The 14,172-nt window shown below is 33.1% G+C and overlaps 1 protein-coding gene across 8 annotated transcripts in view; it reads right to left on the bottom strand.

Annotated features, from left to right (window-relative positions):
• SH3GL3 (SH3 domain containing GRB2 like 3, endophilin A3) overlaps window positions 1–14,172 on the bottom strand; it is a 118,409-nt gene that overhangs the window by 10,456 nt on the left and 93,781 nt on the right. For 7 of the 8 annotated variants that reach the window (XM_031955668.1, XM_031955666.1, XM_031955662.1 and 4 more), the window contains 2 exons: window positions 12,538–12,671; window positions 8,100–8,255 (listed from right to left, as the gene is read on the bottom strand). In XM_031955668.1, coding sequence (XP_031811528.1) covers window positions 8,100–8,255; window positions 12,538–12,671 — 290 coding nt within the window. The remainder of the gene's footprint in view (window positions 1–8,099; window positions 8,256–12,537; window positions 12,672–14,172) is intronic. The other variant, XM_031955664.1, reaches the window with a different exon arrangement.

The following is a 14,172-nucleotide window of genomic DNA, read 5'->3' on the forward strand; positions in this document are numbered from 1 at the left end:
CACAGAATGACATTAGTTCTCTACGTACTGGGAGTCAGAAGTGGAGGATTCTCTTGCTGGTTCTACTACTGAGTAGTTGTGTGACTATGAAAAAATAAGTAAATATTTTCTGGAGCTCAGTTTCTTCATGTATAAAATGAAGGAGATATGATACCCCTTTTCTAGCTCAGATATACCATATGGTTTACCATAATTTCTCCTATCATGAAACAGCAATCTTTACCTAGCACAGTCTAAATCCTCCCTATTCCATTTTTCTCTCTAGGTGTTTTTAAAATAAAAAATATGTGTGTGTATACACACACACACATATATACATACACACACGGATACATATAAACATACATATATACACATATCTATATATGTATGTGTATATATATATATGTGTGTGTGTGTATTTTTAATACATTTTCAGCACTTCTGTTATCCCTCCATTCCTTTATTTCTTTGCTTGATTAATCCTCCATCTTGTTTGTATTTTCTACTAAAAAGTTTTCTTTGGTTGCCTATACTTTAATTTTCCCTTCCCCTTTTTGCTATTATTAATTATTAACTCTACAATTACATACCAGTAGTAGTTTCTAAGTTTTGGAATTCAAAATGCATGGAAAATAGTAATTGTATTCCATGAATTCCAAATTTTGTTCAAAACATGCAAAATTAAACAATATCTTGTTACATTTACGTTTTAAAAAAGTAAAAATTATCCAACTAGCTATGGTTCAAGTTTCCAGAAATCTTAAAAAGATTATGCAATGTGGGCTCTCAACCCACAAACTCTGCTGACCATCTTGATCTTCATGACTGGGACTTGTCTGTATTTGTCAATCCCATATATTTTAATTATGAAATGCTTATGATAGGCTTATCTCTATAAATATATTTTTAAAATTTTTTGTTCCATTGCTCTGAGACACAGACATGAACATTTACTGTATATTTTTCTACAAGCTGTTATCATCATAAAACTATATTTGTCAAAAAAAAAAAACCAGGTAGTTTTCAGAAGAAGAAATCACAGCTAATTTAGTTAGATGAAGAAATGCAATAAATCACAATTGATTAGAGAAATTCAAATTAAAACATTTCAAGTATTATTTCACATCTATTAGATTGGCAAATATGACAGAAAAGAAAAATGACAAATGTTGGATGGGATATGGAAAAATTGGGACATCTATTCACTCTTGACAGAATTGTCAACTTATACAATAATTCTGGAGAACAATTTGGAACTAGGCCCAAAATTATAAAAAACTATGCATATCACTTAAAGGTCTATATTCCAAAGAGATTTTTAAAAATAAGAAAAGGACCTATATGTTCATAAATATTTATAATCACTCTTTTTGTGGTAGAATGAATTGAAAAGTGGTGGATGCTCATCAAGTGGGAAATGGCTGAAGTTGTTATAAATGATTTGTGACAAAATACTATTATAAGAAATGACAAGCAGGATGCTCTCAGAAAAACCTGTGAAGATTTACATGAACTGATATAAAATAAAATGAATAGAATAAGGAGAACTTGAAGATCACCTGTAAATGTCCTAGCATTTGTCAGCAAATGTCAGCAACATGATCCAATGATCCAAGACAATTCTGAAGGACTTATGATGACAAATTCTATCTACTTCCAGGGAAAAATCTGATGGAATCTGCATGCAGACTGAAAGGATACTTTTTAAATTTTATATTTGTGAGGGTTTTTAAACTATGTTTTATTTCAACAGCAAACTTAGGATCATATAGAAAAATAAGTTTTGCATGACTGTGCAGATATAATATACAGCACGTTGCTTGCCTTTTCAATGAGGGGAAAAAAAGTAGAGGAAGGGAGGGTGAGAATTTGAAACTTAAAATTGTAAAAATCAATGTTAAAAAAAATGCTTTTATATGTAATTGAAAAATATATGTAAATGATTTTAAAAATTGAAAAATAATATAAAATTATATTTGTGTCCTTAGCTAAATTTTAATCCATTTTGACTATTAAATCTACTTCAAATTTCATTTAATTATTATCATTAAACAATTTAACATCAATTTTAAAATATAATATAATTTTCAAAGAAAAAGAAAAATATCAGTTAGTCTATGGCCAACTACTCTCTATCTCCAGTGACACTGGAGTCCACTAATAGGATATGAGTTATTAGTTTGTACTCAATTATTAAATTTTGTCCTTGTAAGAGGCAGCATGGCATAATTAATGAAGAACTAACTTCAGGTGATCAAGACCCAATTTGAGCCCTTACTTCTTCCAAACATCTAACTGTGTGACATAAGATAAGTGATAATTTTTCAACATTCTAGACCACTTTCTAAGACTAGAAATAGAAAGCATTAATATGCCTCAGCAGGAGTTTCCTATTTCAGTAAACTCAGAGATGGAGAGCAGAGATAACTCACCAAAAGTACTCTGGAAAGGAAATCAATCCCACTTAACCTCCTGAAACAATTCACTTTGTACTTTGTGCTGCTTGCACTTCCATTATTTTGTGAAATCCTTATAACATTCCCACGAAGCAGACATTTTACAGATGAGGAAACTAAGACAGAAGCAATTTGCCCAGAGTGCACAAAGTACACTTGGCAAAAATAAAACTAAAATTCAAATTCACTATTCCTTTCAAACAAACTGAAAGAACCCAGGCATTGGAGATAAGATGTTGTCTCTACTGAAGGAAAAATCTAAGAGTCTTCCTTAGAGACCTGGAAGTTCTAGGTGGTTTCTTGAGATTTTTTAGAGATGGGTTCTCCTTATACCTCAATTTCTCTAGCTCTTCCCAATGTCATTATCCTAAGTTTACTGGTGAAGCTCTTGGGCTTTCATTTCAGGAAGGAAAAATATGTAGTGGAAAAACATGACTGAAAAGTACTAACTTCCTTGCAGAAGTGGAGGCTACTTGCAGGACCTCTACTTTTCAATTATAAATTTAAGGAGGGAATGACCACCTTCTAAAAATAGTTACTTTCAATGACAAGGGTAAATCCTTGGGCTGCATAGGTTTGAGGAGATGAATCAGTTTCAGCAGTGTTATCTTGAATGGCCTCAAGCATTGTGGTTTCACTAGCAAAATTCTAGCATTAAAAATTAAAATGCTCCTTTTATGTTTTCTATGTCTTCTCAGAATCTATCCCTTTTATGCTCCAAAAGCCCCCAACACTTACTTTTATCAAAGTTCTAGTGTCCTTATAGTAAAAAAATGAAATGTCTTCCTACAATTTGTGCTTAAAGGAAAAGTATTGAGATCTTTTTCGCTTCAATTTACTGGTTGATAATCTAAATTTCAGAAACTGTAGAGTGGACAAAAGTATAGTGCAGACAAAAGAAATGTCTGCAGGTAACAAAGAGATTACAGGCATTTCTTATAATGTCTACTAATAGCAAATGACAAAGACCAGTTCATATTTTGGGGAGCTGAAACAAAACAAATTGATACAAAAGCAATGCCCTATATCCTCCAATCAAATACCATCTATAACTCACAAAAGATTTTTCTCTCTCCATTGCAAGGCTTTTAAAAAAGGAAAGTGGAAGAAATGAAAAATGAGGCTAAGGAGAACAAAGAATTTAGGATGAGGTAGGTGCCCATATGGGAAAGGGGAAGACTGGAGAACATATCCCTAAGCTGATCGTCCATAAGAAGACAGACTTGCTTAGAAAGTTCTCTATTTTAGAATACATTGGAATCAAGAAAAAAGAAAAAAAGGGAGAGAAGGTTCATACACCCCCAACTGTAAGAACTTGCCTTTCTCCTCTTAATGGATGAACTGGGTGTGAAGTACCCAGGCGAGAGAAAAACAGGGCAGTCAAAATAATGAAGTTTCAAGAGTGTTTATTGCCAGCTAACGACTGAACCCCAACACCAAGACTGGAGGGGTCAGTAATGAGTGGCCTCAGGGCCATATATTTATAGAAAGAAGAGAGAAATATCAAAATGTTTCTTGATACATTTGTCATAATAAAGGAATTTTTATTCTAAACAGGAGGCAAAAAAAGTTATCACTCTAAGGGGGTCATTCTCAGGCAGCAGCAAGCAGCATTTCTTATCAGGTTGTCAAGGTCTCAGGACTCTCAGGACAGTACATCTGGGTTGTTAAAAATACTGTTAAAAATACCATCTGTATTAGGGAGTGAAGAACTAGTAATAAACTTCTAACTACAAAGATTCAAGATTATGTTTCTCACGGTCCCATTTTGGGGTGCTTTTCCACTTCAGGTGGTTTATGAGAAGTAATACTGGATCAGTATTCCAGTTCCAGACCTGCCATTAATTAGCTGTATAATAATTATTCTGTTTGTTTTGGTTTTCTCTTTTCTTTTTGAAAATATTTTTATTATAGTATTTTATTTTTCCACATACAAAGATAGTTTTCAACATTTACCTTTACAAATTTTGTATTCCAAATTTTTCTCCCTTCCTGTTACCTCCCCCCCATCCCCAAGACAGCAAGCAATCCCATACAGGTTAAAAATATGCAATTCTTTTAAACATATTTCCATGTTTGTCATGCTATACAAGAAAAATCAGATTAAAAGTGAGGGGAAAAAAAAGAAAAGAAGCAAGCAAACAATGACAAAAAAGATGAAAATATTATGCTTTCATCCATATTCAGTTTCCATAATTCTCTTTCTGGATGCAGATAATACTTTCCATTACAAGTCTATTGGAATTGTCTTGAATCATATGTTGAAAAGAGTCAAGTCCATAAAAGTTGATCACCACATAATCTTGTTATTACTGTATACAATATTCTCTTGGTTCTGCTCACTTAATTCAGTATCAGTTCATGTAAGTCTAGGCTTTTCTAAATCAGCCTACTCATCATTTCATGTAGAACAATAATATTCCCTTATATCCATGTATTATAACTTTTTCAGCCATTCCCCAACTGATGGGTATCCACATTCCTTTCCATTACAAAAAGGGCTGCCACAAACATTTTTGCACATGTGGCTTCTTTTCCTTCTTTTATAATCTGTTTGGGATACAGAACCAGTAGAGACATTACTGAATCAAAGGTTATGCACAGTTTTATAGCCCTTTGGGCATAGTTCCAAATTGTTCTCCAGAATGGTTAGATCATTTCACAACTCCATCAAAAATACATTCATATTCCAGTTTTTCCACTTCCCCCTCCAACATTTATCATTATCTTTTCCTGTCGTCTTAACCTACCTGAAAGATGTGAAATGGTATCTCAGAGTTCTTTTAATTTACATTTCTCTAATCAATAGTATTTTTTTTCTTATAACTAGAAATGCTTTAATTTCTTCATCTGAAAATTGTTCATATTCTTTGACCATTTATCAATTGGGTAATGGCTTGTATTCTTGTAAATTTTAGTCAATTCTTTATATATTTTAGAAATAAGGTCTTTATCAGAAAAACTGGCTATAAAAGTTTTTTCCTTGCTTCTGCTTCCCTTCTAATGTTGGCTGCATTAGTTTTGATTATGTGAAAATTTTTAATTTAATGTAATCAAAATTATTCATTTTGCATTTTATGATGTTCTCTAGTCCTTCTTTGGCCATAAATTCCTTCTTTCTCCATAGATCTGAGAGGCAAATTATCCTTTGTTCTCCTAATTTGCTTACAGAATCACACTTTAAGTATGTCTAATTTCATTTCAACCTTATCTTAGCATAGGGTGTTACAGGTTGGTTAATGCCTCATTGCTGCCCAATTATTTTTCAGTTTTTCCAGGAATTTTGGTCAAATAGTGATTTCTTATCCCATAATCTGGAGTCTTTGGGTTATCAAATACTAAATTACAATAGTCAGTGACTATTCCCTGATCCACTGATCCATTACTCTGTTTCTTGGCCATACCAAATGATTTTGATGACCACTGCTTTATAATATTAAAAAAAGAGAGAGAGAGAAAGAGGAAGGCCACCTTCCTTTGCAATTTTTTCATTGATTCCCTTGAAATTTTTGATCTTTTGTTCTTTCAGATGAAATTTGTTATTATTTTTTCTAACTCTATAAAGTAAAAAAGAAACAAAGGCAAGGATGGGGTGGAGAGATCTGATTTCAGTAAGTTCTAATGAAGCTTATAGATAAGCCCTACTAAGAGTAAGGTGGGAGTGCCAAAGTACCTAGGTTACAGTGAAAGCTAAGTCAAAAATTAAAGAGTAAAACCTATTATTATCTAGCCTAAGGAATTTGAGGCCTATATTTCATTCTCTATTAGAAGTAAAAAAGGAGAAATTAAGCTGTATAGCTACAATTTCACAAAAGGAATTCTCTCATTCTCAGAAAGCTGATATACTTTATTCTGGAAAAACTGGAAATGAATGACTAAATTCATTAATGAATTAATTTTACTGACAATTAGGGAAGGAATCCTACAGCTGGGCTAATTGCCAGTCAAATTTAACAGTAAATTACTTTATATTCAATGCAGGCCTTTGCCCACACACAAGCTAGATGGCAGCATTTATAAACAATGTATCTTTTCAAGTTAATAGTCTTAAACTAATAATTCTGTGATAGGAAACATTTTCTGAACAGCCACATGGCACAACAGATAGAGTGCCAGGCATGGAATCAAATCCAGCCTCAGATACTTACTAGTCATTTCACCCTGTTTGCCTCAAGTTTCCTCATCTATAAAATGAGCTGGAGAAGGAAATGGCAAATTACTGCAATATCTTTGCCAAGAAAAACCCAACAAGGATCTTGAAGAGTCAGACATAACAGAATGATAGCAATGAAACATTCTATATGCCAAGTCCAACAAGGAGAGGTGATATGGTAGATTAAAATGTAGATTAAAAACTCAAAATGTATTTGGACTTAAGTGCAACTCTCTGATTTTAAAGATGAGGAAACTGAGACACAGAAAGTTGCAACTTGCCCAGGGTCAAAGATTTAGGAAATGACTGAGATTAGGATTTGAAGTCTAGTATTTTATCTACTATACTATGCTGCCTCCATGTGATATTTATTATGTGACCTGGGCAAAGCACTTGCCTGTTTCCTCATCTATAAAATTAGAATAGTAATATTTCCAAAGAATATAGAAAAGAAAGTATTCTGTAAAGCATCCATGTGCCATAATGGTATTAATTTTTACTACTGTTAACAAAAACAAAAACAAAAAAAATGAAACCCTGAGAAGCAATGAGATGGGGAGGAAATTCCCTTTTTTGTCCCTCTAAAAAAGAAAAAAGTAAACAAAGGGAAAGGTAAAGTGACTTTCTGGCACTTGATGGATTTATATGAATTTGGTTTACTCATTATAAGTTTTCTGACTTGGCAGTAGTACAAACAGTAGGCAAAGTCATTCTACAAAATTCTAGCACTTAGCATCATATCTAACAAAGTAGGGATTTACTAAACGCTTGTTGGCTTGACTTAATAAATCATTTTTGTTTAAAAGCTTCATTTCTAATAGTATAGAGCTGATGTCAAAATGGCACATATATCCTATAGGGGGAAAAAAAACCACTTGTTCCACAAATCTAGAGGAAAACTGAACATGGGAACCAGAGATTCTAAATTCTCAAGTTTGGAGAACTGGAACAACACCTTGGACCCTTAACTCCTAGGGCTGCTTGAATGGGCAATGTAGTGACTTCAAGTGACCACAAATAGACAGAGGAGGAAGCCTGATGCTTTAGTCGACACCAGTGCAAGCAAATACTGTCTCTTCTCTCAAGCAGCAACTGGACTTTTGGTAAATTCTTTTCCCTTCAAAGGCCATATATAGAGTTTATTTTAGCTTTTTTTTTTTTTACTCATAAATAACTAAATGTAAAAGAAGAGAAGAAAACACTGTGATTTTTCCCTGGCTCTCACCTTCTACAGGTTACTCAAACAGACTTAAGAATATGATCTTGATTCTAAACAAGGGGTTCCCAAGGTACTCCAATTTCTTGAATTTCTGAAGTCACAAGAATTGACCACAACAATGAAACAATTCCAAATTACTAACAAGTACTACATACTTTGTGTTCATAAGGATATTAAAGTTACCTTTCTCCCTCTGCACAGAGAATATATCTCTATATAATAAATCATTTAATTAAAATTCTATTAAGTCTCTTAAGTTTGTTTTAAATAGTTGAAATGTCATACTCACATCATTTTCTAACAAATTATTCATGCCTTTTCTAGCCAAATCCTTTGACTCTTCAAATTTTCCTATTGCATTTTGTAATTCTTCATCTGATATCCTACTAACTCGTCTCTTATAATCATAGTCCAAACGACGACCTTCCAGCTTTTTCAAGTGATACTGAGAGAAAAATGAGAGAATGTCAAGTGTTTTTACAATTCTGTGAAAAAAGGTAATTATTTTTCCCCAAGTCTAAGGCATAAAAGGCATGATCCATGTCTTTCAACATCTAACATAAAGGAAAGTACAATGAAGCTTATGAAATAACAGAATAGACATGTGTAAGTATAAGTAGCTAAATCCTTTTGGCATCCAACAAAAGTATAGCACCTAGGAAAATCTTGACCAGAAATCCTAATTTGAAGGTTACTCATTTCTCTCCAGCTTGGCTGATATGCAGAAATTTTACTCTAGATAATTACTAACCAAATAAACATAGCAAAACTGAAACATTTTTGTTAAATATTATACTGGGCCAATCATTAAGCAGGATCAGATTTAAAGACAAAAGGGACTTTCAAGGTCATCTAATACAGACCTCTTCTTACAAATGAAAAAATTGAGTTCCAAACAGACCAGGATCCCACCAGCAGTGTACAACAAGCTGAAATTCATGCCCAGGTACCTTGACTCCAAATCTAGGGTTCTTTCCATTACATCTGAAGAATTTAGATTATTAGTCTCCCCCATGGAATGTATTTTTTTGTTACTTTCACTTTGTCTCCCCCTTCAAGATTCTGAATGCCATCCTTCTTCATGAAGGCCTCCCTTGATCTTTTTTTTTTTTAATTAAAGCTTTTTATTTTTCAAAACATATGAATGGACAATTCATCAACATTAGCCCTTGTAAACCTTGTAGTCCAATTTCTACCACCTCCCAAATCCTCCTCTAGATAGCAAGTAGTCTAATATAAATTAAACATGGTAGAAATATATACTAAATCCAATATATGTATATAAATATTTATACAATTATAGTGCTGCACAGGAAAAATTAAACCAATAAAAAAGAGAAGCAAAATAAAATGCAAGCAAACAACAACAAAGACAGTGAAAACGCTATGTTGTGAATTACACTCAGTTCCCACAGTGCTCTCTCTGGGTGAAGATGGCTCTCTTCATCACTGAACAATTGGAACTGGTTTGAATTATGTCTTTGTTGAAGAGAGCCATGTCCATCAGAGTTGATCATTTTATAGTCTTATTGTTGCCATGTATAATGATCTCCTGTTCTGCTCATTTCACTTAGCATTAGTTCATGTAAGTCTCTCCAGGCCTCTCTGAAATCAACCTGTTGATTGTTTCTTTTTTTGTTTGTTTTTTATTGTAGCTTTTTATTTACAAGGTATATGCATGGGTAATTTTTCAGCACTGACAGTTGCAAATCCTTTTGTTCCAACTTTTTCCCTCCTTCTCGCCACCCTTTCCCCCAGATGGCAGGTTGACTAACAATGTTAAATACGTTAAAGTATAAGTTAAATACAATATATGTATACATATCCATACAACTATTTTGCTGTACAAAAAGAGTCGCACTTTGAAATAGTGTACAATTAGCCTGTGAAGGAAATAAAAAATGCAGGTGGACAAAATACAGGGATACTGATCTGTGTATATGTTGTATGTGCTTTTAAAATGTAAGTCTTAAGAACCATTACATTGAATTCCCAATCCCTATATTTTTCCCCACCTGCATTTTTGATTTTCTTCACAGGCTAATTGTACACTATTTCAGAGTCCGATTCTTTTCGTACAGCAAAATAATGGTTTGCACATGTATACTTATTTTGTATTTAATTTATACTTTTAACATATTTAACATGTATTGGTCATCCTGACATCTGGGGAGGCGGTGGGGGGAAGGAGGGGAAAAATTGGAACAAAAGGTTTGGCAATTGTCAATGCTGTAAAATTACTCATCCATGTAACTTGTAAATAAAAAGCTATTTAAAAAAAAGTAAGAGTCTTTAAGTGCATGGACATTCTTGTTTTAGTCTATGTACTACTAGCAACTGGCACAGTGATTTAGAATTAGCAGGTACTTAATAAACATTGGTTCAGATAAACTGAAATTAATTGAAATTCATCTCTTCACTTCTCATCAAGATGAAGTGAAATCAAAGTGCAAATAAGTTATAATCACAATGATAAAGAGTCCAAGCCTAATTTTAGATCAAAATTAACTTGCCCAATTTTTATGGACCACAGTTTCTTCATCTACAAAATGAGATTAGATTAGATGATTCCTAAAGTGCAGCAGATAGAGCATCAGATCTGGAGACAAGATTGCCCATCTTTCTGAATTTAAATTCAGTCTCAGACAAACAGTAGCAGTGTAATTCTGGGCAAGTCACTTAATCTTGTTTGCCTCAGTTTCCTCATCTGTAAAATGAACTGAAAAAGAAAATGGCAACCTATTCCAGTATCTTTACCAAAGAAATCCTAAAAAGGGACTACTTAAAGCTGTACTTGAAGGAAAAGGAGCAGAAACACTCCTCAAAATGGAAAAGAACTGTTATGCCAGAAGGCAGTGAGATGGAAAAACTGCTTAACTCAGATTTTGATTCCATTTTCTCTGCCTAGGGGAAAAATTTGATTTCACTGACTTTGACAAGTTTATGAGGCTGACTGATCAGGAAAATTCTAGAGATATATTACCTGTATTTTAGCAAAGCACACTAAATACTGTACATACCATTGAGCTATTTTTGCAATGTAATGCTATTCTTTTGAAAACGATAAAGAGAAATGTGTGCTAGATAAGAGTAGCGAGATATATTTTGAATTATCTAGACAGCTAGAACTAAAGAGCTAAAAGCAATGCTACATATTTCCTTCTAATATATTTCCAATCCTATCCTACACAAAGAACAAATGAGAAGTAATACCTAAAAAGTGACTGGTACATAAATACAGGAAAAGTAGAAGAAGTTGAACATTAACTATAGTAAATGGGCCCCAAGTGGGGCAATAAGACTGGGCTTTGGAGTTTTCTTTGCTAGATAACTAATTTAATTCTACACATACAAACAATTTTTTTTCAAGTTTATCTGAGTCCCAAAACTGTTCAATTTAACTGAATTGTTACTAGGTACTTAAGAAAATGATACTTTGACCAAGTCCTTCCTGTTTAAAAGTTAATGACTAAATAAAAACATCATTGTAAAATAAATGGAGGGGGGAAGTACAAAGGCAAGATGGCAGAGAGGAGACATGTCTTTTTCTGAGCTCTTCCTATGTCCCTCAAGTTAACATCAAATCCAGACTCTGAACTGGTTTTGGAGTGACAACCCACAAACATTTGGACTGCAACAAATTCCAGCAGAAGATATTTTGGAAGAACTTCAGAAAAGATCTGTTTTGATGAAAATGGAGGGAAACAAGTCAATGTGCAGGCAGTGCAGAAACCCAGGGTACATGCTAGAGAATCTACTGGGAGGAATCTACAGCAGTATTGACTACTCTGTCCTGGTTGCAAGCTAGTAGATCATCAAATTAGCTGTAAGATATCCAAAACAAATACAAAAGGCAAATAGTGAGCCCCTAAACCCCAGAATATTGGGATCTAAACCATGCCCACCCAGCACTGGAAGGTAGCACCAGCCCAGTGGAGCCACTGTCGCTTGTAGAGGAAGCTTGGATAATCTCCCCTTTGCCCTAAAAGAGGACCTCAACCTTTTTTTTTAAAGAATGAAAAAAAAAAAAAAAAAAAAAAAAAACCTAAAAATAACTCTGACCATAGATAGGTTTTTTTGTTTTGGTTTGATTTGGTTTTTTGCTGAGACATTGGGGCTAAGTAACTTGTCCAGGGTCACACAGCTAGGAAGTGTTAAGTGTCTGAGGTCAGATTTGAACTCAGGTCCTCCTCACTCCAGGACTCAGATCTTTCCTATGCACCACCTTACCTGCCCCCCATGGATAGTTTTTATGGAGAAATAGAAGAACAGATTTCAAACCCTGAGGATACTAAAAGCAGATCATCTCCAGATGAAGCCCCAAAGGGTGACTGAGATTAATTTGTCCCTATCTCACAAGGCTCTCTTGGAAGAATTCAAAAAGGATCTTAAAAGAGAGTTAGAAGAAAAATGGGGAAAGGAAATGAGAACTTTGCAAGAGGAATTGGAAAAGGAAACAGAAATTATCTGAAGAAAACACCTTACAAAACAGATTTCGTGAAATGGAAAAAGCATATAACTCCTTATAAAATAGATTTGACAAAATGGAAAAAGAAAACAACTCCCTGAAAAACAAAATTTGTGAAATAAAAAAAAAAATCCATAGAACAAAACAACTCATTTAAAAACTGAATTATCCAAATACAAAAGGAACTAAAAAAGGTAACTAAAGAAAAATAATTCACTAAAAACTAAAATAAACCCACATTTCCTGCTCAGGAACTCACCCCAACCTCTTTTAGGTCTTTTTCTTGTAATAACTGTAGTGGCTCAATAAAGTTTTGTTTCACATTGATATCAAGAGAGTTTTTCACTTCAGCTAACAACTTCATTGATTCACCAAAATCCAATAATGCTTGACCTAGAAAAAAGAAAAGAAAGGGTCAGTTGAGCAATGAATGCTCTCTGGATTCCCAGAGAATGATCTGTTTCTTTTCTGTCCTTTTAAAGGAGTTTTAGTCTGACTGTGTGAGATGGATACTGTTAGCCCCAAATAAAAAAGATTCTTATTTGCTGTAACATTTTGCTTAATATTTTCTAAATGTTCACCAAATATATGAAATGAGGTAACTAGGAAACTTCAGATTTAATTATTCATTTTGTTTATTCCATTAGACTAGTACTTAATCATTTTGTTTTATTTTCTTGAGTAAGTCAATTCTTAAAAATAGGCAGCTTAATAAATACTGAAACATCAAATATTGCTTTTTTACAGGTGGTTTACTAAGAAAATTCATTAACTCTACTTCAATAAAAAGGTAGCCTAAATAAATCCACAAAATCATCAGCATTTTTATTTAGCAACTTTAAAAGCCAAGAGCAAATGCTAGAAAAAGAACTTTCTTCAAAATAACTACAAAATGCTACCAATCTCTGAACTAATTCGTGAGGTCACAGTTAAGAGTTATATAAATAATTACAAACATCATATTAAAATAAAAGAAAATTTAAGTAAAGGAATAAACCTTGGGCTGTACCAACAAAAAATGACAACATCATCTACATTAACTTATAGATTCAATACTATGTCAAACTACGAAGGCATTATTTGGCAAAATTCAATTAAATTTTTTTTAAAAATCATTTGGAGGAGTAAAAGGTCTAGAATCCCAAAGGAAATAATAAAAGAAAAATATTAATGAAGGGGGCATAATACTTTTAATATTTCAAATTGTATAAGAAAGTCTTAATTGCCAAAACTATTTGGCATTAGTTAAAAAAACAAAAAAGTAGGATTGATGAAACCGATGAGAAAATAGATGAGTAAGAGAAAAACAACTGATCTCTGTTGTTCTATCTTTGACAAAGGACACATTAGTGGAGAAAGTTCTCCCTCTTCAACAAGAACCAACAAGACACTAGTGGAGAAAGTTCTCCCTCTTCAACAAGAACCAACAAGACACTAGAAAAATTTAGCAGAAAACTAGCTCCCACCAGTACATTGTCTAAAACCCAGGAAGACACACAAATTAAATATTTAAGAAAAATTAAGAAGAGAAAGGAAAGAAAGTACCTTTCATGATTTTTACCTGGGTGCAAATTCTTATTTAAACTACAAAAGATTAAAAAGCTTTTCCATGAACAAAACCAGTACAGCAAGTATAAAGTAAAATATAAATAATGGAAATTTTTGTTATCAAATAACTCAAATAAAAAACTGATATCCAAGAAATCTTTTTGCACTTTCTTTAAAGGAATGTTATCCTTCAGTGATTTTTTTTCTTTTTTTGACAAGATAATATTAACCAAACAAAGCCATGCTAAAGATATTCAAAGATGAAAATTTGGGAGGGTGTTTGGGATTAAGACAGGGGGAGAGAGAATGTGGAATAATAATTAAAAAAAAAAAAAGGAAAAGATTT

The sequence above is a fragment of the Sarcophilus harrisii genome, chromosome 2 (assembly GCF_902635505.1).
Source record: "Sarcophilus harrisii chromosome 2, mSarHar1.11, whole genome shotgun sequence".
Classification (NCBI taxonomy): domain Eukaryota; kingdom Metazoa; phylum Chordata; class Mammalia; order Dasyuromorphia; family Dasyuridae; genus Sarcophilus; species Sarcophilus harrisii.